This window comes from Oncorhynchus gorbuscha, unplaced genomic scaffold, assembly GCF_021184085.1.
Source record: "Oncorhynchus gorbuscha isolate QuinsamMale2020 ecotype Even-year unplaced genomic scaffold, OgorEven_v1.0 Un_scaffold_2462, whole genome shotgun sequence".
NCBI lineage: Eukaryota > Metazoa > Chordata > Actinopteri > Salmoniformes > Salmonidae > Oncorhynchus > Oncorhynchus gorbuscha.
In genome coordinates, this window is record NW_025746968.1 from 16,729 (window position 1) to 40,000 (window position 23,272).

Sequence of the window (23,272 nt, forward strand, 5' to 3'; positions counted from 1 at the left end):
GTTTATGAAGTCCTATACACTGAGTTTATGAAGTCCCATATTTCCCATACACTGGGTTTATGAAGTCTGGGTTTATGAAGTATACTTCCCATACCTGGGTTTATACACTGGGTTTATGAAGTCCTATACTTCCCACACACTGGGTTTATGAAGTCCCATACTTCCCATACACTGGGTTTATGAAGTCCTATACACTGGGTTTATGAAGTCCCATACTTCCCATACACTGGGTTTATGAAGTCCCATACTTCCCATACACTGGGTTTATGAAGTCCTATACTTCCCATACACTGGGTTTATGAAGTCCCATACTTCCCATACACTGGGTTTATGAAGTCCTATACACTGGGTTTATGAAGTCCCATACTTCCCATACACTGGGTTTATGAAGTCCTATACACTGGGTTTATGAAGTCCTATACTTCCCATACACTGGGTTTATGAAGTCCCATACTTCCCATACACTGGGTTTATGAAGTCCTATACACTGGGTTTATGAAGTCCCATACTTCCCATACACTGGGTTTATGAAGTCCCATACTTCCCATACACTGGGTTTATGAAGTCCCATACTTCCCACACACTGGGTTTATGAAGTCCCATACTTCCCACACACTGGGTTTATGAAGTCCCATACTTCCCATACACTGGGTTTATGAAGTCTATACACTATACACTGGGTTTATGAAGTCCCATACTTCCCATACACTGGGTTTATGAAGTCCTATACTTCCCATACTTCCCATACACTGGTTTATGAAGTCCCATACTTCCCATACACTGAGTTTATGAAGTACACTGGGTTTATGAAGTCCTATACACTTCCCATACACTGGGTTTATGAAGTCCCATACTTCCCATACACTGGGTTTATGAAGTCCCATACTTCCCATACACTGGGTTTAAAACATCTTGGTAACACTTTACACAAGGCACACACATACAGGGCTGGATTACCAAACAGACACGTAGGGCATGTGCCCTGGGGCCACCAACCTCCATGGGGCACAAAACCCATTTTGGGGGGTTTGGGGGAGGTTGTGGGCCCCCCAGATAGCATATGATAACAAAATGTGTAGAATTGAAGGAAATTAGCTAACAGATAGAAACAATTTCTCTTAACCTCATGACAAAATATGTAGAATAGCATTATAAAACACATTTGTGTTGTAGGAAGTTTGCTGTTTCCCCCCCAAAAAAATACCCACACCCAACATTTTTTTTTACTATAACCAAAACCATATAGTCTTTATAGCTTTTGAAGTTTTATAATTAAATGTTTCTTAATGAGAAAATATGGCCGTTTTTTCAATTTCCTGAAAAGTTTCTGTTTTAGAGATTTTCATCTGACAGGGACCCTTATGATACGGCCAACTTAGCAGAACTCAATTACCCAGAGGCTCCTGGGCCTTCTTGTCGTCGAGCCGTGTCAGACTTGAGTGTGTGGCTGCTGCTGTTCAAAGAGTCGTGGCCGTCCTCGTCGTCTAGGATACCGGCAAAGCTGATCTTCCTCTCATAACGGTGGTGACTCAGCTCAGGGTCCAGCCTCAATCGACAGCTCTCCAAATCCTACAGACATACACAACGCAGACATACACACACAGACAGAGACACACACACACACATGGACACACACACACACATGAACAGACATATGCGAACAGACAGACACACAAATATGCGCGAACACACACACACACACACCAATTGATTTATAGGGATATGATTGCATTAGAGTAGTGAGTAAGTGTCAAGTAAGTGAAGTTCTCCTACTGACCACTTGGGGCTCTGTGCGTGGCCGGGGGAGGCAGGGGAATGTCTCTCTGAGGAACGTGGTGATCTCCAGCAGTAACTGGCAGGCGGCCATCTTGAGAGCGAAAGGACAGCCGCATTTTGTTGGGTTGACTGTATCTGGGGACGGATATTTTGGGTCAAAATTTGGCTTAAACCATAAGAGTCGAAGAGGGGGGGTTCTACTAAGCAATATGGAATTGTTTTTAGAAGGTCAAACCAAGGATCTAAGACCCTTTGAAGTATAAAAAATATATATAAAACAATTATTTGATGAACATTTTTACCTGGCCTTACTGCTATTGGCCCATACAAAAGCATTGAATAACAGATAGGCCTTACTGCTATTAGCCCATACAAAAGCATTGAATAACAGATAGTCCTTAATGCTATTAGCCCAAGCAAAAGCATTGAATAACAGATAGGCCTTAATGCTATTAGCCCAAGCAAAAGCATTGAATAACAGATTCACTACGTGGAACAACAGATAGCCCCCCCCAAAAATCAAAAGGAAGCTGGTTCTGAAGTGTCTGTCCTTTATCTGAACATTGTTTTGGCACTAAACAGTCTCCATATACACTATACCTCCATTAATATCTTCAACTGGTATCAGGGGACCTTCAGACAAGTCTAGTGAGGGCAGTGTCGTCCTAGAGCAAAACAACTGCCGTGTTCGTAGCATTTCCACAGAGGGGCCATAGTGTGTAGACCAAGCTGTTGGGATGCTACAGACAGAAGATGGCAGATCGGCTCTACCGACTTCAGACGAGTCCAAAGCAGCTTGTGGGGGTCATAGAGCAAAACTGAGAACACCATCTTGTTCGTGAGAGTCTCGTCTTTCCAACCCGTTTGGACGCTATAGACGATTTTGCGAGAAGACCAATTTTCGGAATGCCTCATGGTCTGACGAACAACACTCTAACTCTGTCAGCTTTCACGGCAGATATGGAAGTGAGTGGACAAAAACACATATCTCTAGCTTAAAATGACATGTTTCTATAGGGATTTGAGTATTATGCTAATTTAAAGGGATAGTTTACTAAAAATACAGATTAACAAGATTCTTCTGTGAACCATATTTCCCTTTTAGGTGACATTTTCCTTTTCTATGGCTTACTGTCGTCTAAGTAGTCCTCCTCCTCGTCCTCCTTTCTCAATCTTCGCTTGGTCTCCTCGTCGTAGATAAAACCCAGGATGTTGGCAGGACTCTCGCTGTCTGAGTGGCACAGCTCACTGAGACGCGTACCAATGGCCTGGGAGAGGAAGGCCAGGGACAGGCACACACACACACACACTATTAGCGCCTGTCTTCATACACAATCTCGGTCAGTAGAATCATTTGATAGTTGCTCATCCCATCAGAGAGTCACTCACATCTCCCCATTGACAGAAGTGCTTGGCTGCATTCCACTGGAGCTTCTGGTTCCTCTTGTTTCCTACCACGGGCGGCGTCCCGAGACAGACCCCGCTTGGTGATGTTCACGTGGTGACCCTTCATCCATTCGGGCCAGTTGCCACGGTTACAACGGTGGACGAAGCGGGCGCACTCCAGGAACAGGGAGGCTCTGGCAACCACGGGAGCTTCCTGTCGAACACCAGGAAGTACAATAATGTCCTGTCAGATCACTGAAAGCTTACTTCAATCAATCCCATATTGCAATATTTACACATTTTTCCCTCTGTCAAATAACATTCCAGAACGGTTGAGTCTAGTAAACAAGGCTTATTTCTACCTGGTAGACTCCCCTCACAGGAGTATACAGCAGTTGATTGATCATTCATTCATTGACTAAGATGTGCTAGTATTGGAACAGATGAAATATGTGGAAAGTCTGGGGAATCCAGAGGACAGGATTGAAAAACACTGAATTAAACAAAGACCATGTGTAAACATTCACATAAGCGGTGTGATTTAACTCCAGCCTGAGACCACTGTATAACTGACCAGGTCGAGTGCAGCGGCCAGGATGGATGCGTCAGGGATGGTGCCTGGCTCGCAGCAGTTCAACAGGAACTGGAAGCGTTTCATGCCCTGGCGGATGGCCGTCAGGTTCACCACGTTCTTGTTCTTCATGGCCTCCTGGCTGGCCGCCAGGCGCTCCTGGAACCCCTGGGGCCCTGGTGGAGGAGGAAGGGAGCGGGAGAGAGAGAGGGGGAGGGTAGATGAGGTATGGGAAGGATGGGGAAGGGTAGATGAGAGAAAGAGAGGAGGGGAGAGGGAGAGGGAGAGGGAGAGGGGAGGGAGAACAGCGATAGATACAGAGAGAGGGAGGAGGGAGCGGAGGAAAAGGGGAAGGAGGAGGGGCGGGATAGGAGGATAGGAGGAGATGAGAGAGAGAGGAGAGGAGAGGGGAGGGAGAGGGGAGGGAGAACAGGATAGATACAGAGAGGAGGAAGGGGGGAGGAAGAGGAGGAAGGAGGAGGGGGGATAGGAGGAAGGAGGAGATGAGAAGAGAGGAGGGGAGAGGGAGAGGGAGGATAGGAGGGAGAACAGCGATAGATACAGAGAGGAAGGGGGAGGGAGGAAAAGGGGAAGGAGGAGGGGCGGGATAGGAGGATAGGAGGAGATGAGAGAGAGAGAGGAGGGGAGGAGGGAGGGGAGAGGAGGAACAGGGATACAGAGGAGGGAGGAGGGAGCGGAGGGAAAAGGGGGGAAGGAGGAGGGCGGGATAGAGAGGATAGGAGGAGGAAGGGGAGGGAGGAAGGGGGAAGGAGGAGGGGCGGGATAGGAGGATAGGAGGAGATGAGAGAGAGAGCAAGAGGAAGGGGGGGAGGGAGGAGGGGCGGGATAGGAGGATAGGAGGAGATGAGAGAGAGAGGAAGGGGAGGGAGGGAGGGGAGGAGGGGAGGGATAGGAGGATAGATACAGAGAGAGGGAGAGAGAGGAGGGAGGAAAAGGGGAGGGAAGGAGGGGGCGGGATAGGAGGATAGGAGGAGATGAGAGAGAGAGGAGGAGGGAGAGGGAGGAAAAGGGGAAGGAGGAGGGGCGGGATAGGAGGATAGGAGGAGATGAGAGAGAGAGCAAGAGGAAGGGGGAGGGAGGAGGGAAGGAGGAGGGGCGGGATAGGAGGATAGGAGGAGATGAGATGAGAGAGCAAGAGGAAGGGGGAGGGAGGGGAGGGAGGAGGGGCGGGATAGGAGGATAGGAGGAGATGAGAGAGAGAGCAAGAGGAGGGGGAGGGAGGGGAGAGGGGAGGGAGGAGGATAGGATAGATAGAGAGAGAGGGAGGAAGGAGAGGGAGGAAAAGGGGAAGGAGGAGGGCGGGATAGGAGGATAGGAGGAGATGAGAGAGAGAGCAAGAGGAAGGGGGAGGGAGGAAAAGGGGAAGAGAGGAGGGGCGGGATAGGAGGATAGGAGGAGATGAGAGGGGCCTGGAGGGGAGAGGGAGAGGGAGAGGGAGGAGAACAGCGATAGATACAGAGAAGGAAGGGGAGGGAGGAAAGGGGAAGGAGGAGGGGCGGGATAGGAGGATAGGAGGAGATGAGATGAGAGAGGAGGAGAGAGGGAGGGGAGGGAGAACAGCTATAGATACAGAGAGAGGAAGGGGGAGGGAGGAAAAGGGGAAGGAGGAGGGGCGGGATAGGAGGATAGGAGGAGATGAGAGAGAGAGCAAGAGGAAGGGGGAGGGAGGAAAAGGGGAAGGAGGAGGGGCGGGATAGGAGGATGGAGGAGATGAGAAGAGAGCAAGAGGAAGGGGGAGGGAGGAAGTGTTGGGAACAGAGAGACAGAGAAACACAACGAAAACAAGACAACAGCAGCAGTAACAGAAAGAAAGAGGTGAGTAGAGCAGACTAGGGCCATCTGGGGCCTGGACCTCTATTCTACAGCATAACTAGAGCCTGGAGGTTTTCTGACCATCTGATCTAACCAGGAAAAACTCAGGGCTCTGGGCATTATCTTTGCGAGTGCTGGCATGAATGGCACACCCATATAGCAACATGATCACACAAAGAACCTGTCTTGAGAACAGACTATAGAACATAGCATGATTAGGTCGTGTCTGAATCCATTGAAGGAAAAGCACCATCGAGCCACTTAACAAACGAAGCTGGAGAGAAAGATGGACACACGGTCATTAAGCAAGGAAATGTGCAACATTCAACAAATATGATGACTTTGTTGTAATTCTTCATGGCAATATTTCATGATTTTGTGGGTTTCTGTTCAACGAAGACTTGTGGGTTTCTGTCCATAATGGGATAAGTGGCTCAACGAAGACAAGACAGTTACAGCACCATGTGCTCCACATGTTGTGTCCCGGTCTCAATATCTACCCCTCGTCTATCCCCCTCCTCCTTTCCCTGTCTTGTCTCTCTCTCCCTCCTTCCCCTGTCTCTCTACCTGTCTGGTCCCTCTCTACCTCCTCCGTCTACCTGTCTTGTCCCTCTCTCCCTGCCTCTCTACCTGTCTTGTCCCTCTCTCCCTCCTTCTCCCGGTCCCTCTACCTGTCTTGTCCCTCTCTCCCTCCTTGTCCCAGTCTCTCTACCTGTCTGGTCCCTCTCTACCTCCTCCGTCTACCTGTCTTGTCCCTCTCTCCCTGCCTCTCTACCTGTCTTGTCCCTCTCTCCCTCCTTCTCCCTCCCTCCTTCTCTCTCCTCCTTGTCCCAGTCTCTCTACCGTGGTCTCTGGTCCCTCTCTCCCTCCTTCCTCCCGTCTCTCTACCTGTCTTGTCCCTCTCCCTCCCTCCTCTACCTCCTGGTCCCTCTCTCCCTCCTTCTCCTGGTCCCTCTACCTGTCTTGTCCCTCTCTCCCTCCTTCTCCCGGTCTCTCTACCTGTCTGGTCCCTCTCTCCCTCCTTGTCCCAGTCTCTCTACCTGTCTGGTCCCTCTCTACCTCCTCCGTCTACCTGTCTTGTCCCTCTCTCCCTGCCTCTCTACCTGTCTTGTCCCTCTCTCCCTCCTTCTCCCGGTCTCTCTACCTGTCTGGTCCCTCTCTACCTCCTCCTTCTACCTGTCTTGTCTCTCTCTCCCTCCTTCTCCCTCTACCTGTCTTGTCTCTCTCCCCCTCCTTCTCCTGGTCCCTCTACCTGTCTTGTCTCTCTCTCCCTCCTTCTCCCTCTACCTGTCTTGTCTCTCTCTCCCTCCTTCTCCCTCTACCTGTCTTGTCCCTCTCTCCCTCCTTCTCCCGGTCCCTCTACCTATCTTGTCTCTCTCTCCCTCCTTCTCCCTCTACCTGTCTGGTCCCTCTCTCCCTCCTTCTCCCGGTCTCTCTACCCGTCTTGTCTCTCTCTCCCTCCCTCTCCCGGTCTCTCTACCTGTCTGGTCCCTCTCTCCCTCCTTCTCCCTCTACCTGTCTGGTCCCTCTCTCCCTCCTTCTCCCAGTCTCTCTACCTGTCTTGTCTCTCTCCCTCCTTCTCCCAGTCCCTCTACCTGTCTTGTCTCTCTCTCCCTCCTTCTCCCTCTACCTGTCTGGTCCCTCTCTCCCTCCTTCTCCCGGTCTCTCTACCCGTCTTGTCTCTCCCTCCTTCTCCCGGTCTCTCTACCTGTCTGGTCCCTCTCTCCATCCTTCTCCCTGTCTCTCTACCTGTCTTGTCTCTCTCTCCCTCCTTCTCCCTCTACCTGTCTGGTCCCTCTCTCCCTCCTTCTCCCGGTCTCTCTACCTGTCTGGTCCCTCTCTCCATCCTTCTCCCTGTCTCTCTACCTGTCTCGTCTCTCTCTCCCTCCTTCCTTCTCCCGGTCCCTCTACCTGTCTCTCATATCCATGGGGACATTGGAGGTGTCCGTATGTGGCTAGATTGTGCCATGCTAGCAGAAGGACCATGGAGCTTCCTCTAGCCAGGAGAAGAGTTCAACATGGCTGCCATTAAACAGGGATGGAACAGACCCCGGGGACAAAAAAACACCCAATGGGGTATAATAAGGGCCTGTCGGTGTGGGCACTGGGCAGAGGTGACAAGGAACTGTCCAGTGAGCTAAAAGATGGGCATTTGCTTAAAAGGCTGATGGCTACTATAACTTTTGGAGATGTCCCCATGTTAGGGTATCATGTATGAGTCTAGGGCATCATGTAACAGTCTAGGGTATCATGTATGAGTCTAGGGCATCATGTAACAGTCTAGGGTATCATGTATGAGTCTAGGGCATCATGTATAAGTCTAGGGCATCATGTAACAGTCTAGGGTATCATGTATGAGTCTAGGACATCATGTAACAGTCTAGGGTATCATGTATGAGTCTAGGGCATCATGTAACAGTCTAGGGTATCATGTATGAGTCTAGGGCATCATGTAACAGTCTAGGGTATCATGTATGAGTCTAGGGCATCATGTAACAGTCTAGGGTATCATGTAACAGTCTAGGGCATCATGTATGAGTCTAGGGCATCATGTAACAGTCTAGGGTATCATGTAACAGTCTAGGGCATCATATATGAGTCTAGGGCATCATGTATAAGTCTAGGGCATCATGTAACAGTCTAGGGTATCATGTATGAGTTTAGGGCATCATATATGAGTCTAGGGCATCATGTATCAGTCTAGGGCATCATGTATCAGTCTAGGGTATCATGTATGAGTCTAGGGCATCATGTATGAGTCTAGGGCATCATGTATCAGTCTAGGGCATCATGTATCAGTCTAGGGTATCATGTATGAGTCTAGGGCATCATGTATAAGTCTAGGGCATCATGTAACAGTCTAGGGTATCATGTATGAGTTTAGGGCATCATATATGAGTCTAGGGCATCATGTATCAGTCTAGGGCATCATGTATCAGTCTAGGGTATCATGTATGAGTTTAGGGCATCATATATGAGTCTAGGGCATCATGTATCAGTCTAGGGCATCATGTATCAGTCTAGGGTATCATGTATGAGTCTAGGGCATCATGTATGAGTCTAGGGCATCATGTATCAGTCTAGGGCATCATGTATCAGTCTAGGGCATCATGTATGAGTCTAGGGCATCATATATGAGTCTAGGGCATCATGTATAGGGCTAGGGGTCTCCCCCTCAATCTGCCAGGGGCTTGCACAGGCAGTGGTCGACAAATACATACAAACACCACTAGCATGAAAGATGGCGGCAGAGTGTACAGATCACTGGACGCACAAGACAGGCCAACGGACAGACCATAGACAGACTACGGACGGAACAGGACAGTCAGGCACATACACACAGAGAGGCGGGCGGGGTGAGGGGGCGAGCGGGCGGGGGGTGATAGGGGACACCCCGGGGGTCTACCATCTTTCTCTTCTGTGTGGTGAAGCTTGGATGGGTTCCGCCTGCCAGACCGCCATTTACCGAGCCGCTTGAAGAAATTCTCCTCCTCGTCCCGGCCGTACTCCACGCCCCCGCTCCCCCCGCCGCCCTCTGACAGCTTCACGTTGCTGGTGAACTTCACCTGCAGGCAGGGGTGGTGGAGAGAGAAAAGACTGTCCACACCACCGGCAGTAGAACAACAAATATGTAGCATTAAAAAGATAAATAAATATATATACAGAGAGATAACAAGTTGTAAACAAAAGATACACAAACCATCTAACTAGTCATTTTGTCATTTAAATAGATTTTCTTGTCTATCCCTTAGAAATGATCAAAATGCCCAGGTAACAATACAATACAAGAGGACATGGTGTGCTCAGCTCAGTCGTGAGAAAAGGTTATACATCAGCCCATGGCTGTAAGACCAGGGCTCTCCAACCCTGTTCCCGGAGAGCTACCGTCCTGTAGGTTTTCACTCCAACCCTAATTTAGCACACCTGATTCTAATTGATTCTAATTTAGCTGGTTGATAAGCTGAATCAGTTTAGTTACAACTGGGGTTGGAGCGAAACCCTACAGGATGGTATCTCCAGGAACAGGGTCGGAGAGCACTGAAGTAGACAGTTGTGAGAGACACGACCCCTTGTGGTCAGTAGGTGACCCCTGACCTTGGAGCTCTGGCGGATGAAGGAGAGTCGGTCCACAGAGCTGATGTCCAACAAGTCCTCCACCCCGTCGGTCAGCCCAGAGAGAGATGACCGCTTAAGCCAGTTACCTGCAAACACACCCCACCCCACCCAGGTCAGAGTAATGGAGGGATGGATGGAGGGAGGAAGGAGTGCAGAGGGGGTAAACATCACACTTATACATCGAGACATACACATACTGGCAGAAGATATACTGAATACACACACACACACACAGAGAAGCATAAACACAAATAAAAGTTATAATCCACACAAATGCAGACAGAATAGCATAAAACACTTGGTCATAGAACAAGGCACATAGGAGCAGTTGTACACAACAAACAAACCAAGAGCGTCTGTGAAGCACACATACACACACACACACACACGTAAGACACATGGAAGGTGAACACACACACAAACGTAAGACAGAGACGGTAATTGGAAGGTGAACAGTCCAAAACGGCATGTTAGGGACAAAAGGAATACAAAACAAGACCTACAGAAACATAAAGAGACGTTTAAGCCTACAGAATTGTCTACTCATCACCCGTTACAACAGAAACATGATGTTAGCCTACAGAAACATGACGTTAGCCTACAGAAACATGAAGTTAGCCTACAGAAACATGTTAACCTACAGAAACATGACGTTAGCCTACAGAAACATGTTAGCCTACAGAGACATGATGTTAGACTACAGAAACATGATGTTAGCCTACAGAAACATGATGTTAGACTACAGAAACATGATGTTAGCCTACAGAAACATGATGTTAGACTACAGAAACATGTTAGCCTACAGAAATGTTTAGAAACATGATGTTAGAGAAACATGTTAGCCTACAGAGACATGATGTTAGACAACAGAAACATGATGTTAGCCTACAGAAACATGATGTTAGACTACAGAAACATGACATGATGTTAGACTACAGAAACAGCCTACAAACATGATGTTAGACAACAGAAACCTACAGAACATGATGTTAGCCTACAGAAACATGATGTTAGCCTACAGAGACATGATGACATGATGTTAGCCTACAGAAACATGATGTTAGCCTACAGAAACATGATGTTAGCCTACAGAGAAACATGATGTTAGACTACAGAAACATGATGTTAGCCTACAGAAACATGATGTTAGACAACAGAAACATGATGTTAGCCTACAGAAACATGATGTTAGCCTACAGAAACATGATGTTAGCCTACAGAGACATGATGTTAGACTACAGAAACATGATGTTAGCCTACAGAAACATGATGTTAGCCTACAGAAACATGATGTTAGCCTACAGAAACATGATGTTAGCCTACAGAAACATGATGTTAGCCTACAGAAACATGATGTTAGCCTACATGATGTTAGAAACATGATGTTAGACAACAGAAACATGATGTTAGCCTACAGAGACATGATGTTAGCCTACAGAAACATGACACATGATGTTAGCCTACAGAGACATGATGTTAGACTACAGAAACATGATGTTAGCCTACAGAAACATGATGTTAGCCTACAGAAACATGATGTTAGCCTACAGAAACATGATGTTAGCCTACAGAAACATGATGTTAGCCTACAGAGACATGAGAAACATGAGACATGATGTTAGCCTACAGAAACATGATGTTAGCCTACAGAAACATGATGTTGACACATGATGTTAGCCTACAGAAACAGAAACATGATGTTAGACATGATGTTAGCCTACAGAAACATGATGTTAGCCTACAGAAACATGATGTTAGCCTACAGAAACATGATGTTAGCCTACAGAAACATGATGTTGTTAGCCTACAGAAACATGATGTTAGCCTAGAAACATGATGTTAGCCTACAGAAACATGATGTTAGCCTACAGAAACATGATGTTAGCCTACAGAACATGATGTTTAGACATGATGTTACAGAAACATGATGTTAGAAACATGATGTTAGACTACAGAGACATGATGTTAGCCTACAGAAACATGATGTTAGACAACAGAAACATGATGTTAGCCTACAGAAACATGATGTTAGCCTACAGAAACATGATGTTAGCCTACAGAAACATGATGTTAGACTACAGAAACACAGAAACATGATGTTAGCCTACAGAAACATGATGTTAGCCTACAGAAACATGATGTTAGCCTACAGAGACATGATGTTAGACAACAGAAACATGATGTTAGCCTACAGAAACATGATGTTAGACAACAGAAACATGATGTTAGCCTACAGAGACATGATGTTAGCCTACAGAAACATGACACATGATGTTAGCCTACAGAGACATGATGTTAGACTACAGAAACATGATGTTAGCCTACAGAAACATGATGTTAGCCTACAGAAACATGATGTTAGCCTACAGAAACATGATGTTAGCCTACAGAAACATGATGTTAGCCTACAGAAACATGATGTTAGACTACAGAAACATGACACATGATGTTAGCCTACAGAAACATGATGTTAGCCTACAGAAACATGATGTTAGCCTACAGAAACATGACGTTAGACAACAGAAACATGATGTTAGACTACAGAAACATGATGTTAGACTACAGAAACATGATGTTAGACAACAGAAACATGATGTTAGACTACAGAAACATGATGTTAGCCTACAGAAACATGATGTTAGCCTACAGAAACATGACGTTAGACTACAGAAACATGATGTTAGACTACAGACATGATGTTAGACTACAGAGACATGATGTTAGACTACAGAGACATGATGTTAGACTACAGAGACATGATGTTAGACTACAGAGACATGATGTTAGACTACAGAGACATGATGTTAGACTACAGAGACATGATGTTAGACTACAGAGACATGATGTTAGACTACAGAGACATGATGTTAGACTACAGAGACATGACTACAGAGACATGACAACAGAAACATGATGTTAGACAACAGAAACATGATGTTAGACAACAGAAACATGATGTTAGACTACAGAGACATGATGTTAGCCTACAGAAACATGACACATGATGTTAGACAACAGAAACATGATGTTAGACAACAGAAACATGATGTTAGACTACAGAAACATGATGTTAGACAACAGAAACATGATGTTAGACTACAGAAACATGATGTTAGACTACAGAAACATGATGTTAGACAACAGAAACATGATGTTAGACAACAGAAACATGATGTTAGACAACAGAAACATGATGTTAGACTACAGAAACATGATGTTAGACAACAGAAACATGATGTTAGACTACAGAGACATGATGTTAGCCTACAGAAACATGACACATGATGTTAGACAACAGAAACATGATGTTAGACAACAGAAACATGATGTTAGACTACAGAGACATGATGTTAGACAACAGAAACATGATGTTAGACAACAGAAACATGTTAGCCTACAGAAACATGATGTTAGACTACAGAAACATGTTAGCCTACAGAAACATGATGTTAGCCTACAGAAACATGATGTTAGACAACAGAGACATGATGTTAGCCTACAGAAACATGATGTTAGACTACAGAAACATGATGTTAGCCTACAGAAACATGATGTTAGACTACAGAAACATGATGTTAGACTACAGAAACATGATGTTAGCCTACAGAAACATGACGTTAGCCTACAGAGACATGATGTTAGACTACAGAGACATGATGTTAGACAACAGAAACATGATGTTAGCCTACAGAGACATGATGTTAGACTACAGAGACATGATGTTAGACTACAGAGACATGATGTTAGCCAACAGAAACATGATGTTAGCCTACAGAAACATGATGTTAGACAACAGAAACATGATGTTAGCCTACAGAAACATGTTAGCCTACAGAGACATGATGTTAGCCTACAGAAACATGTTAGCCTACAGAGACATGATGTTAGCCTACAGAAACATGTTAGCCTACAGAAACATGACATTAGCCTATAGAATACAGAAACATGACGTTAGCCTACAGAAACATGACGTTAGCCTACAGAAACAAGATGTTAGACAACAGAAACATGATGTTAGCCTATAGAATACAGAAACATGACGTTAGCCTACAGAAACATGACGTTAGCCTACAGAAACATGATGTTAGACAACAGAAACATGATGTTAGCCTACAGAAACATGACGTTAGCCTACAGAAACATGATGTTAGCCTACAGAAACATGATGTTAGCCTACAGAAACATGATGTTAGACTACAGAAACATGTTAGCCTACAGAAACATGATGTTAGCCTACAGAAACATGATGTTAGCCTACAGAAACATGATGTTAGCCTACAGAAACATGTTAGCCTACAGAAACATGATGTTAGACTACAGAAACATGTTAGCCTACAGAGACATGATGTTAGCCTACAGAAACATGTTAGCCTACAGAGACATGATGTTAGCCTACAGAGACATGATGTTAGCCTACAGAAACATGTTAGCCTACAGAAACATGACATTAGCCTATAGAATACAGAAACATGACGTTAGCCTACAGAAACATGACGTTAGCCTACCGAAGTATGAAGTTAGCATACAGAAACATGACATTTGCCTACACGCAAATCCTGTACATAGTAACACAAAGTTAGAGAGATGCAGCTACGAGTTCATCACGACACTAATGATCCAGTGACAAAGTTGCATTTTCAATTAATCATACATTGTGTCAGTAGTTAGGTTTCTATCCAATTGGCGACAGATTTTCATGCGAATGTTCAAAAATCTGCATACAAACAATTGGTCCAATATGCCCGATTTCCCATCAGATACAGTGCATTTACATAAGTCTTTAAATCAAATCAAACTTTATTTGTAACATGCACCTATTGGAGAATCTGTCCATAAGACAACTTTAAGCCGTGCACTCCACAGAGCTGGGCTTTACAGAAGAGTGGCCAGAAAAAAAGCCATTACTTAAAGACAAAAATAAGCAAACATGTTTGGTGTTCGCTAAAAGGCATGTGGGAGCCTCCCCAAACAGATGGTAGAAGGTACTCTGGTCAGCCTTCTGGCCATCAAGGAAAACTCTATGTCTGGCGCATACCCAACAACTCTCATCACCCCGTGAATACCATCCCCACAGTGAAGCACGGTGGTGGCAGCATCATGATGTGGAGATGTTTTTCATTGGCAGGAACTGGGAAACTGGTCAGAATTGAAGGAATCATGGATGATGCTAAATACAGGGACATTCTTGAGGGGAACCTGTTTCAGTCTTCCAGAGAGTTGAGACTGGGACAGAGGTTCACCTTCCAGCATGACAATGACCTTACACATACTGCTAAAGCAACACTCAAGTGGTTTAAGGGGAAACATTTAAATGTCTTGAAAAGGTCTAGTCAAAGCCCAGACCTCAATCCAATTGAAAATCTGTGGTATGACTTAAAGAGTGCTGTACACCAGCGGAACCCATCCAACTTGAAGGAGCTGGATCAGTTTTGCCTTGAAGAATGGGCAAAAATCCCAGTGGCTAGATGTGGCAAGTTTATAGAGACATACCCCAAGAGACTTGCAGCTGTAATTGCTGCAAAAGGTGGCTCTACAAAGTATTGACCTTGGGGGATGAATAGTTATGCACGCTCAAGTTCAGTTTTTTTGTCTTATTTACTGTTTGTTTCACACAAAAAAAATATTTAGCATCTTCAAAGTGGTAGGCATGTTGTGTAAATCAAATGATTACAAACCCCCCAAAAATCAATTTTAATTCCAGGGCAACAAAATAGGAAAAATGCCGAGAGGGGTGAATACTTTTGCAAGCCACTGTAGGGATGAAGTGACTATGCATAGATAATAAACAACGAGTAGCAGCGATGTACAAAAGGGAGGGGGTCAATGTATATAGTCCGGTGGCGATTTTATTAATTGTTCAGCAGTCTTATAGCTTGGGGGTAGAAGCTGTTGAGGAGCCTTTTGGTCCTAGACTTGGTGCTCCGGTACTGCTTGTCATGTGGTAGCAGAGAAAACAGTCTATAACTTGGGTGACTGGAGTCACTGAAAATGTTATGGGCTTTCCAGAACCTTTACTCAATACTTTGTTGAAGCACATTTAGCAGCTATACAGCCTTGAGTCTTAAGTATGATGCTACAAGCTTGGCACACCTGTATTTCGGGAGTTTCTCCCATTCTTCTCTGCAGATTCTCTCAAGCTCTGTCAGGTTGGAAGGGAGTATCGCTGCACAGCTGTTTTCAGGGCTCTTCAGAGATGCTTGATCGGGTTTAAGTCCAGGCTCTGGCTGGGCCACTCAAGGACATTCAGAGACTTGTCCCAAGCCACTCTTGTGTTGTCTTTGCTGTGTGCTTAGGGTCGTTGTCCTGTTGGAATTTGCACTCTGGAGCAAGTTTTCATCAAGGATCTTTCTGTAATTTGCTCCGTTCATCTTTCCCTTGATTCTGAATAGTCTCCCAGTCCCTGTCACTGAAAAACATCCCCACAGCTTGATGCTGCCACCACTATGCTTCACCGTAGGGATGGTATTGGCCAGGTGATGAGAGGTGCCTAGTTTCCTCCAGGCGTGACGCTTTGAGAATCTTGTTTGAGAATCTTGTTTCTCATGTTCTGAGAGTCCTTTAGGTGCCTTTTGGCAAACTCCAAGTGGGCTGTCATGTGCCTTTTACTGAGGAGTGGCTTCCGTCTGGCCACTCTACCATAAAGTCATGATTGGTGGAGTGTTGCTGAGATGGTTGTCCTTCTGGAAGGTTCTCCCATCTCCACAGAGGAACTCTGGAGCTCTTGGTGGTTCCAAACTTCTTCCATTTAAGATTGATGGAGGCCACTGTGTTCTTGGGGACCTTCAATGCTGTAGAAATGTTTTGGTACCCTTAACCAGATCTATGCCTCGACACAATCCTGTCTCGGTGCTCTTCGGACAATTCCTTCGACCTCATGGCTTGGTTTTTGCTCTGACATACACTGTCAACCATGTTATATAGACAGGTGTGTGCCTTTCCAAATCATGTCCAATCAATTGTAATTACCACATGTGGACTTTACCACAGAGACTTCATCTGAAGGATGATCAATGGAAACAGGATTCATCTGAGCTCAATTTCGAGTCTCAGAGCAAAGGGTCTGAATACTTATGTAAATAAGTATTTAATAAGTATTTAAGTTTTTAATTTTTAATAAATGTACAAACATTTCCAAAAACCTGTTTTCGCTTCGTCATTCTTGTGTACCGAAGTTTCCATCGCATTTTCAAATCTACTGATGGTTTTCACAAAAAGTATTGCGTTATATGAGCCCACTATTGTATTGGCACATGTGTGCACATATAGCCTACATGATGAGATTATTATGATCAAAAGAGCAAGATTATTTTTAATTGTCAAAAGACAGCAAAGCGTTGATGATCATGTCACCAAAATAAGACCCTCGATATTTAGTGGAAAGGAGCATCAAGCTCATCACTGTGCACATTCACCACCCTGTGAAGTTCATCATAACTTATTTCATCTGTAACCTAATAAACTGCATGCTTTCCCGACTAGTCGTAGTGGGAGGATGTCACACATGTCATCGTGTGACTCCAAGTTTACTTCAATATTATGGTTATTATGTATGCACACATGACTGTAAGTCGCTTTGGATAAAAGCGTCTGCTAAATGGCATATATTATTATTATTATTATTATATCAATATTTGCGCATAATAGCATTTCCACCGACACTTCTCGCATAATTCATTTTACCGACAAAAACATCCCACCCTGTCTAGCGTATTTTGTTTTGTTGACATTTGGAAAGTTTACCGAAAAAAAATCCCATCAGGCCCGTCATGATCCTTAGAGGATGACATCACTAGAATTAATCATCATTTCTATAGATGGACACAGGGTGGAGCTGTGGTACTGTGGGGGGCACTGCCACCTACCGATGGGCAGCTTGAGCTTCTTGCGCAGGGAGATGCGTCGGGAGCGTGAGCGGGTGCGTCGGTCCGTGGTGGTGCCCGAGTGGGCGGTGGTGCACTCCGACGTGTCCTGCTCTGATAGGCTGCTGGTGTCGCTGGCAGCACTCTGTGACTTGAACATCTTCCTCCAGAAGTCCTTCTTGCCCAGCAGAGCCCCCGGAATCTGTTCATCACTGGGGAGAGAAACAGGGATGGAGGTAGAGAGAGAAAGAGAGACAGAGAGACAGACAGAGACAGAGACAGAGACAGAGACAGAGACAGACAGACAGACAGACAGACAGACAGACAGACAGACAGACAGACAGACAGACAGACAGACAGACAGACAGACAGACAGACAGACAGACAGACAGACAGACAGACAGACAGACAGACAGACAGACAGACAGACAGACAGACAGACAGACAGACAGACAGACAGACAGACAGACAGAGAACACAATGACTAAATAGTTCTCATCAAACATACATTTTGTGGGGCGTACATTCATGCACAGTACCAGTCAAAAGTTTGGACACACCTACTCGTTTAAGGGTTTTTCTTTATTTTTACTATTGTATACATTGTAGAATAATAGTGAAGACATCAAAACTATGAAATAACACATATGGAATCATGTAGTAACCAAAAAAGTGTTAAACAAATCAAAATATATTTTCTTCAAAGTAGCCACCCTTTGCCTCGATGACAGCTTTGCATACTCTTGTAGAATGAGTGAGTGTGTCCAAACCTTTGACTGGTACTGTTTATGTGTCTGTGTGTGTGTGTGTGTGTGTGTGTGTGTGTGTGTGTGTGTGTGTGTGTGTGTGTGTGTGTGTGTGTGTGTGTGTGTGTGTGTGTGTGTGTGTGTGTGTGTGTGTGTGTGTGTGTGTGTGTGTGTGTGTGTGTGTGTGTTTAACTATTCTTGTAGGGACCAGAAGTCCCAACAAGAAAAGTAAACAAAAAAATTGACAACTGGGGATATTCTGTTGGTCCCTACAGGTCAAATGCTATTTCTAGGGGATTAAAAATTATAATTAGTGTTAGGGTTAGGAGTTTTAGGGTTAGGGGCAGGGTTAGTTTTAGGGTTAGGAGCTAGGGTTAGTTTTAGGGTTAGGGGCTAGGGTTAGTTTTAGGGTTTAGGATTAGGAGCTAGGGTTAGTTTTAGGGTTAGTTTTAGGGTTAGGAGCTAGGGTTAATTTTAGGATTAGGAGCTAGGGTTAGTTTTAGGGTTAGGAGCTAGGGTTATTTTTAGGATTAGGAGCTAGGTTAGTTTTAGGGTTAGGAGCTAGGGTTAATTTTAGGATTAGGGTTAGGAGCTAGGGTTATTTTTAGGATTAGGAGCTAGGGTTAGTTTTTTAGGAGCTAGGGTTATTTTTAGGATTAGCTAGGGTTAGTTTTAGGGTTAGGAGCTAGGGTTAGTTTTAGGATTAGGAGCTTTTAGGGTTAGTTTTAGGTTAGTTTTAGGATTAGGAGCTAGGGTTAGTTTTTTTAGGAGTTTTAGGATTAGGGGCTAGGGTTAGTTTTAGCTAGGTTAGTTTTAGGGCTAGGGTTAGTTTTAGGAGCTAGGGTTAGCTAGGGTTAGTTTTAGGGTTTTAGGGGCTAGGGTTAGTTTTAGGTTAGGGCTAGGGTTAGTTTTAGGGTTTAGGGTTAATTTTAGGGAGCTAGGGTTAGTTTTAGGGTTAGGAGCTAGGGTTATTTTTAGGATTAGGAGCTAGGGTTAGTTTTAGGGTTTTAGGGTTAATTTTAGGATTAGGAGCTAGGGTTAGTTTTAGGGTTTTAGGGTTAGGAGCTAGGGTTAGGGTTAGGAGCTAGGGTTATTTTTAGGATTAGAGCTAGGGTTAGTTTTTTTAGGGATTAGGAGCTAGGGTTAGTTTTTTTAGGTTATTTTTTAGGAGCTAGGGTTTTAGGGTTTTAGGTTAGTTTTAGGAGGAGCTAGGGTTAGTTTTAGGGTTAGTTAGGGTTAGTTTTTTAGGGGGAGCTAGGGTTAGTTTTAGGATTAGGAGCTAGGGTTAGTTTTAGGATTAGGAGCTAGGGTTAGGGTTATGAGCTAGGGTTAGTTTTAGGATTAGGAGCTAGGGTTAGTTTTAGGGTTAGGAGCTAGGGTTAGGATTTTAGGGTTTTAGGAGCTAGGGTTAGTTTTAGGTTAGGAGCTAGGGTTAGTTTTAGGATTAGGAGCTAGGGTTAGTTTTAGGGTTAGGAGCTAGGGTTAGTTTTAGGGTTAGGAGCTAGGGTTAGGGTTTTTTAGGGTTAGGAGCTAGGGTTAGTTTTAGGGTTAGGGTTAGGAGCTAGGGTTATTTTTAGGATTAGGAGCTAGGGTTAGTTTTAGGGTTAGGAGCTAGGGTTATTTTAGGATTAGGAGCTAGGGTTAGTTTTAGGGTTAGGAGCTAGGGTTCTGTTTTAGGGCTATTTTATTAGTGTTAGGGAGCTAGGGTTAGTTTTTTTAGGATTAGGATTAGTTAGTTTTAGGGGGCTAGGGTTAGTTTTAGGGTTAGGAGCTAGGGTTATTTTTAGGATTAGGAGTTTTAGGGTTAGGGTTAGTTTTAGGGTTAGGAGCTAGGGTTAGTTTTAGGATTAGGAGCTAGGGTTAGTTTTAGTTTTAGGATTAGGAGCTAGGGTTAGTTTTAGGGTTAGGAGCTAGGGTTATTTTTAGGATTAGGAGCTAAGGTTAGTTTTAGGGTTAGGAGCTAGGGTTATTTTTAGGATTAGGAGCTAGGGTTTAGGAGCTAGGGTTATTTTAGGATTAGGAGCTAGGGTTAGTTTTAGGGTTAGGAGCTAGGGTTAGTTTTAGGATTATGAGCTAGGGTTAGTTTTAGGATTTAGGGTTAGTTTTAGGTTTTAGGGTTAGTTTTAGGAGCTAGGGTTAGTTTTTTTAGGATTAGGAGCTAGGGTTAGTTTTAGGATTATGAGCTAGGGTTAGTTTTAGGATTAGGAGCTAGGGTTAGTTTTAGGATTAGGAGCTAGGGTTAGTTTTAGGGTTTTAGGGAGCTAGGGTTAGTTTTAGGATTATGAGCTAGGGTTAGTTTTAGGGTTAGGAGCTAGGGTTAGTTTTAGGATTATGAGCTAGGAGCTAGGGTTAGTTTTAGGGTTAGGAGCTAGCTGGAGATAGGATTAGAGTTAAGTTATTTTTAGGATTTTAGGGTTAGGAGCTAGGGTTAGGTTTTAGGATTTTTAGGATTAAGCTAGGGTTAGTTTTAGGGTTAAGATCTAGGGTTGTTTTAGGATTATGTGTTAGTTTTAGGGTTAGTTTTAGGGTTAGGAGCTAGGGTTAGTTTTAGGATTATGAGCTAGGGTTAGTTTTAGGATTGAGCTGGGTTAGTTTTAGTGTTATGAGCTAGGGTTAGTTTTAGGATTAGGAGCTAGGGTTAGTTTTAGGGTTAGGAGCTGGTTAGTTTTAGGATTATGAGTAGGGTTAGTGTAGGATTTGCTAGGGTTAGTTGTAGGGTTAGGAGCTAGGGTTGTTTTAGGTGGTTAGTTTTAGGGTTAGGAGCTAGGGTTGTTTTTGAAGCTAGGGGTAGTTTTCAGTTTTAGGATTCTAGGGTTAGTGTTAGGAGCTAGGGTTAGTTTTTGGATTATGAGCTAGGGTTAGTTTTAGGGTTAGGGTTAGTAGCTGGAGATAGGATTAGAGTTAAGTGTTTGGGTTAAGGTTGGGGAAAATAGGATTTTGAACGTGTACAAGATCGTGTGTGTATGTGTATGTGTATGGGTATGTGTGTGTGTGTGTGTGTGTGTGTGTGTGTGTGTGTGTGTGTGTGTGTGTGTGTGTGTGTGTGTGTGTGTGTGTGTGTGTGTGTGTGTGTGTGTGTGTGTGTGTGTGTGTGTGTGTGTGTGTGTGTGTGAAGAGGGGGTACTCACTGCTCTGGTGTCTGGGGGCGGCTGGATATGCAGCTGCGGCACTCGTCTGCAGCGGTGGACGGCTGCCCTCCCTTTTCCCCAGACACACCTGCCTCTGACCTGCACAAAGGACACACAGAACTAATTGTTCCTGACAAGGCTCCAGTATCGTCAGAACCACCCAGAACAGGTTAGACCCCAATAGTAGCAACTAAGGTTGTGTTGCATGGAGTAGCCGTCTGGAAACATTCCATCACCCCTACAGTGTTTTCACCATCCTTCCCCTATCTAAACCTTTCAGGCACAGGATGTTGGTTTGGGGCCTTTGTAGCACCCCCTGGACAACACCTAGGAGAAATACTGTGCTCCTTTGCAGATTACCTAACATTTACATGTGAGTCAATAAGCAGATGGTCTTATCCAGACCGCAGGTAGCCTAGAGGTTGAAAGCGTTAGGCCAGTATCCAAAAGGTTGCTGATTCTAATTCCTGTCCATGTGCCCTTCAGCAAGGCCCTTAACCCTAATTGCTCCTGTAAATTGCAATGGATAACTGCATCTGCTAAATGACTAAAATGTCAAATGTATAGTTAGTGGATTGATGGTGAAATAGCTTGATGAGACCACATATCACAGTCGTAGTACATTTATCCTCAATGAAGAAGTGATCAACAGAGTCAGTACCAGTAGGACAAGACAGGGTTCACTCCATCTGCACGACCACCCTCAACGTACAGATATCCCTGCTGTTTTTACATGTCTGTGATTGGTTGTTCTATATGTATGGTGCCAACCCACTGGGCACATATGTCAGTTCAACGTTCAGTTTGATTTACCTCTGTTTGAGATGTCAACTAATGTGAATTTAAAGTGAAATCAACGAAAACGTTGGGTGAAAAAAAGATGGCCTTATGCTGATGACCTTTTGCAAAATCCAAACAGTTTTCCACGTTGATTCAACGTCGTCAGGTAGATTTGTTTGGTTGAAATGACATGGAAATAACGTGGATTCAACGTCATCACGTAGAATTGTTTGGTTGAAATGACATGGAAATAACGTGGATTCGACCGGTGGGAGGTCCTGTGGACTACCTCCTGGATGGTTTGGTGATAGGCTCCTCCTTCTCCTCTGGCTTCTTGGTGGTGGCCACTTTCTCGGCCGAGTCCAGGAGCGCGCTCAGTGCCACCCTGCGGAACACGTTGCCATGGGACTCCTTGATGAACTGCACCAGCTGGCGGATGTCACAGTACAGACCCTGGATGGGGGGTGGGGAGATAGAGGACAGACAGACAGACAGACAGACAGACAGACAGACAGACAGACAGACAGACAGACAGACAGACAGACAGACAGACAGACAGACAGACAGACAGACAGACAGACAGACAGACAGACAGACAGACAGACAGACAGACAGACAGACAGACAGACAGACAGACAGACAGACAGACAGACACAATGAATAAGTAATTCTCATCAAACACATCAATTGCTTGTGTGTGTGTGTGTGTGTGTGTGTGTGTGTGTGTGTGTGTGTGTGTGTGTGTGTGTGTGTGTGTGTGTGTGTGTGTGTGTGTGTGTGTGTGTGTGTGTGTGTGTGTGTGTGTGTGTGTGTGTGTGTGTGTGTGTGTGTGTGTGTGTGTGTGTGTGTGTGTGTGTGTGTGTGTGTGTGTGTGTGCGAGAGAGAGAGTGTGTGTGCGTCTATGAGAGAGAGAGAAAGAGAGACAAAAAGAGAGGAAGGAAGAGGAAGGAAGGAAGGAAGGAAGGAAGGAAGGAATAAGTATATTTAGACCCAGTACAAAAACCAACAATGAGCTGACCTCATTCATGTCATGTGTGTGGGTTCTCAGTCAGCTAGTCAGTAGTGAGAGGACAGTGT

General features: G+C 44.9%; 1 protein-coding gene across 1 annotated transcript in view; it reads right to left on the minus strand.

Moving 5' to 3' along the window:
* The window catches only part of LOC124025816 (protein unc-80 homolog), a gene marked incomplete at both ends in the record, with an annotated part of 76,403 nt that overhangs the window by 16,622 nt on the left and 36,509 nt on the right, over positions 1-23,272 (minus strand). The window contains 11 exon segments of the mRNA XM_046339140.1: positions 1,394-1,569; positions 1,778-1,911; positions 2,909-3,044; positions 3,166-3,247; positions 3,249-3,376; positions 3,737-3,909; positions 9,033-9,132; positions 9,662-9,768; positions 17,545-17,753; positions 21,416-21,514; positions 22,485-22,648. Of these exon segments, the coding sequence (XP_046195096.1) occupies positions 1,394-1,569; positions 1,778-1,911; positions 2,909-3,044; positions 3,166-3,247; positions 3,249-3,376; positions 3,737-3,909; positions 9,033-9,132; positions 9,662-9,768; positions 17,545-17,753; positions 21,416-21,514; positions 22,485-22,648 (1,508 nt within the window).